A 5422-nucleotide genomic window follows, 5' to 3' on the forward strand; every position below is an offset into this window, starting at 1 on the left:
AGGGGGCGGCCCGGCGCGCGGGGGGGGGGAGCCGGCTCGACTCATCTGCCACCCCTAATTATTATCATTGAATAATATTTTAATATTGCTAAACTTATTATTATTTCAACTTTTTTCTAAAGAAAATAATTAGAAAGTATATTTGTTTGAGTTAGGACCACAATTAGCTCCAAACAAGCTGGACCACACATGAAAACCTATAATTGGAGTGTATAAAATTTTTAGTTATTAATTTTTTGCATAAATTTTTATTATGTTTTATGTGAGGTTTATTCGAAATGACCAATGATTTAGAATGTTTGATTAATTGGTTTTGTCTCAAGTGTTTGGGGACGTATAGAAATGAATTAGTTGGGACAACATTAAAAAGAAGCACATAAGAAAAGAGAACAAACACATTCCAATCTGGTTGGGGCCTCAATCGGGTCAGTCCATGGATTGAGCTTGGGCCTAAAATTGGATCCAGTTGGGGCCCTTTTAAAGTCCCAAGCAGCCACTCTAGCACTGACTGTGAACAATAGTAGGTCGGTCCTAGGCCAGGCCTTCTAGGCTGGTCCATGTTGATTCAATCCACTGTGCATCTTAAGGTTGATTCTTACGAAGAAGGTGTTGTCGAACTCCTTCAAAGAAAAGAAACTACTCACCATTTTGAGTCGGCCTACCACTTTTATCTGATATTACCATGGGAAGAGAAGAAATTTATTCTGATCCCTGTGTTAGAGATTGCCGAATATGAGTTTTTGGCTTGGTTTTCATCCAACTAGAAATATCGTTATAGAGGAGTGGAGCGGAAGCCACTCGACTAATAAGGAGAGGAGCGAAGGCCTTTTCTCCTCTACAACCATCATCTCTGCCCACTTTTATGAATTCTAACCCCAACCTAACAAGGCTGAATTTATTGGAACCGTTGTTGTTTAAAAACACTGGGAGTTGGAAACATGCTCACTCATACTGATGGAAGGCATTATATTATTAAGGGTAGTGAACTAGCAGAGGCAGAAATGCATTGGTAGCGGTAACAACCATTCAGGGAAAGGACCTAAGCTAGTTCTGTTCCATCCCGTGCTTGTTCCCTATTGCTTAATTTCTCGTTCTTTGCTCTATCAAGGCAGTCATTTCTCCTTAATCATTGTATTCCCTGTCTATCTTTCTGGACCAGTGAGAAAGACTCTTGGGTGCATATAGTTGAAACTGATTTTCACTGCAGCTTTTCTTTTTTTTTTTTTTTTATCGACTTATTGAGTGGATGTATTTGTATCCAATCAACATATCTTGAAGTATTGAAGCTCGTGAAGCAAAACTAAGTCTATCAGAATCGCACTTCTTAGATTAGGCTAGGCCTCTCTAGCTAAGCTGGGCGTTGGGGCCGTGAATGCGCTAGTGATTGGCACATAGGGGACTAGTTGCTCAATTTTCTCGGCTTGGTATCCTGCACCTCACGTTCATGAGATCTACATGCAACTGTCTGGGAGACATTAGGAGCAAATCCTTTTTCTTGCTAGCCGGGAGCAAGTCATATTTAAAAATTCAAGTGAAAGTAAATCAAAAGATGTGAGCGCTCCTACACTATACAGCCTTTTGGCGTCCCACTATCTTGTCTTGTTGGAGGCAGATTTTGAAAATGATTTTTTCACAAATTCAAATGAGAGCATAACAACAACAACAATGATATCGATTAAGGATCGAAAAATCGAATTTATTACAATATCAAAATATATGGTCGAACCATAATTTGATAAGAAAACTTCATACACTCGTGGAGAAATAAGAAAGTAATTTGGCAATTATGAGTTTAAATAGATTTGATGAGCTCCATTATCCACATACCATACACGTAACAAACAACCTTAAACTCTGCGAATCCAGCTTTTGTTGCAAGGATTTCAAACTCATCCTTTGTTCTTTCCTTCCCTTCCAGATTCATCACCATGATAATGTCCATGCCAGAAGCATATTTTGCATGAACATCAGTTTTTGAACTGTTCGAAAGAATATAATCCATCACAATCAACTTTCCCTTGCTTGGCAATGATTCGTAGCAATTTTTTAGCAGCTTAATGCATTTCTCGTCATTCCAGTTGTGCAGAATATACTGTAATAAAAAAAATTATAAATATATCAACTTAATTTCATTTATAATCTTTAATTTTAATTACTTACCAATTATATAATACTAATAGATAAAATATAAAACTAAGGTTGAAATATACCTTGAGTAAGATGGCATCTCCTTTTGGTACTTCAACAAACATATCCCCACCAATATGCTCTACGCCTGCAATAACATATCTCATTTTTCAACCATTAATTATTTAAATTTTTATTTGAGAATGGTTTATAATAATGTGAAAGCGAACAAATTTCACACACTTTATGAAGGAACATATTTCTTAAGTCTATAGTATAAAGTAATTAATTGACATGCATATCAATATGTAGAGCGATCGACACCCATTACCTTATCTTCAATTTTTTCTAAAAAAAATAATTTTTGTTATCATTAAGGAATTATAAAAAAAAAATATAAATTACAGAAGAGTAATGATATCATAAAAATAAGGGTAAATTGCAATGAGCTCTTTTTAGTTTTTGGCATAATTACGAATGCTGTAAAAAATTAAAAATACCCTTTAATATTTGATAAAATTATGTAATCCTTGTATGTAGGTTTGAAGTTGTCAATTTTGCTCTTAATGTCTTTTTTTTTCTTTTTTTAAACTATTAAACAAATATAAAAAAAGGACCAAAGTGGACGGAAAAAATTAAAAAAAATCTACTAAATTCATATAATTTTTTAAAAAAATAACTAAAATTATAATTTATAATCCACAAGGGTGTTTTTGGTTGGTTCATAAAAAAAGAGACGAAAACCAAACAGATTGGACTAGTTGTTATATGACCGTTAAAACAAGGGGGTATCAATAATTTTTCATATAATGCCGGAGTATTTATAATTACGATAAATTTTAGGGAGTTCGTTATAATTTATCTAAATATAAATATAACAATTAGGGAAAAAAAAAAAAAACCCATCATCATAGCACCAAAAAATTGAGAAGAATACCATTCATGGATATCATAATTGATAATTGTAAACTCACCATTATAGGATGGGGCGTTTTGCACAACTTGTGGTAAATCAAAGTTAATGCCCTTAATATGAGGATACTTTGCAACGATGATACCAAGAGCAGTACCCATGCCACCACCAACATCCACTATTGAACCCAAACTCGAAAAACCATCATATACTTGGACAGTTTTTTTCATGAGCACCGTAGAATGGGCTTTCATGCCGTCGTACATCACCTTAGTACTTTCCGAATTCGACAATATTAATTCATAGTTAGATTTTCCATAAATTCTTTCAGTTAAGTTTCCTCCTCCAAGAACTGCATCTTTTAAACTGCACGATAAAAAAATCTAAAATTTTAATGACGAACGACTTTAGTTAGGTCAAAATCAGGTATTATTCCTCCAATTTCGAAAGTTCATATCGTTTTGGAGGCAAATTTTAACTTAAATTGAGTTTGTTTCTAAACCAATCACATGATCAGGCATAAAATTTATTGTGTTATTGACATATAATTCAATAAAAATAATCGAACATAGCTAGAAAATATTTTGTATAAAAAGTTCCAATCATCTATCAATTTAAAATTATACTACTTACATAAAGTTTGTATTGCCATTATTGTTTAGAACTTTAGAAGGAATTTACAATTCTATGTATATATATTTAACAAATATTTAAAAAAATCACATTGACATCCCTAACGATTATTTTTAACATTGCAAATACCAATTCATCCATCCGATGTATAGAAGAAAATACGTAGCTTCTAAAATTCAAAATTTGAGGATTTCAGTATAAATTTAAAAAATAATTACACTCTCCTTCCATAAAATCTGGTATAATTATATAAATTTCTTTTAGTTTGAGAAATTTCATTTAAAGATTTGATTTTATCTAACAAATAAGTCTTTCATTGATCAAAATTCACTGATTTCGTGATACTTTTAAGAAAAATTGAATAAAAATTTATATTTACTCTCGATTGATTTATTAGTGACTTATTGTAGGTCGAATAATTTTTTTCGATCTAAACTATCCTTATAACAGTGAATATATACCTCATCACACACATTAATGCGTGAAAACATATGAGGGTAATTTGATTATAAAACTATTTATTTGATATGCAATAAGTTAGCAATAAGTCAATCGAGGGTAAATATAGGTTTTTTTTCTTTTTTTATCTTTTTGTTAATATTAGTAAATTTGGTGAATTTTGAATAATGGAGGGACTTATTGTTATACAAAAGTAAACTCCAGGAGTGTTAAATATAACTTTTCAAACAACAAGAGATTCACATGTAATCACATCAAATCTTAGATAAAGAATGTGTTATTATTCCTAAATTATATATATATATATATATATATGTATTTATATATCTCTCACTAAAAAAGGTAGTATTGCGACTTACAGACATTCATTTGCTAAATTCTAACCTATATTGAAATTGGTACAACAATATATTTATTATATTATTGATGTACTGTTAAAAAAATAATGAGTTATATAATAAGTCTATTATATTTGCTTTTGATTTAATTAAATCCAACATGATTTGGATAATAATTTTCCCATTTAAGAAACATACCTGAATTGTCTTTCATTCCCACCGGTGAGTGCTCGAAGCTGAGCAAATGACACCCCATTCTCATCTCCGACGAAGAACTTCCCGGCCGGAGCAAGTCCATAACGCCTTTCAGTCCCCCCATTCTCAAGTCTGCTCACGGAACAAGTAAGCAAAGAGTGGGTGGCCAGCAGCCGGAGCAGGCTATCAAGCACGGCGGCTGCTCCGTCGTGGCTGGTCGGAAGTTGGGACACGATATCAGAAGGGGAGAGTTGGGCGCCAACGCCGGCCCTGGCGATGATCTCGAAGAGGTTAAGTTGAATGGCGGCGTCCAAAGCCATGGGGAAGATATGAGAGACACAAGCAGCCAAGGCCAGAGCACCAGCTTCCTCATCTTCCCCATGCTTGTAGTTTTCCATTGTAACAGCTTAAATTAAGCCAGAAGCTGTTTTCTGCTTACACGAATTGAGATGGAAGACAATGGGGGCTAAGATGAAAGATATATGTAAACGTAGAAGAATATCAATAATTCAATGATTCACTTACAAATAATTTATGGGTTTCTTAGCTGTTGCAGTTTATTACTTACATGAATAAAAATATTAATCAGAGCAGTCTGTTGGGCATGTTTCTTGACCATAATATAATTAATAAAATTTTGAACCATATATGGATTTTAGGTACTTGTCTTTTTCAATACAATGACTATTCTGTTTAATTTAATGAGCTTATCGAAATGTTATTGGCCATACTTACTTAATTAATGGCTGTTATGTTC

General features: G+C 33.1%; 1 protein-coding gene across 1 annotated transcript; it reads right to left on the reverse strand.

Annotated features, from left to right (window-relative positions):
• Positions 1652–5209, reverse strand: LOC105155459 (caffeic acid 3-O-methyltransferase-like). Its single transcript, XM_011071334.2, has 4 exons — positions 4669–5209; positions 3102–3406; positions 2211–2275; positions 1652–2092 (listed from the first exon to the last, which is right to left on the reverse strand). Exons 1-4 carry the CDS (start codon positions 5061–5063, stop codon positions 1793–1795), a joined length of 1065 nt encoding a protein of 354 aa, XP_011069636.2. The 5' UTR covers positions 5064–5209; the 3' UTR covers positions 1652–1792.

Source organism: Sesamum indicum, linkage group LG2, assembly GCF_000512975.1.
Source record: "Sesamum indicum cultivar Zhongzhi No. 13 linkage group LG2, S_indicum_v1.0, whole genome shotgun sequence".
Lineage (NCBI taxonomy): Eukaryota > Viridiplantae > Streptophyta > Magnoliopsida > Lamiales > Pedaliaceae > Sesamum > Sesamum indicum.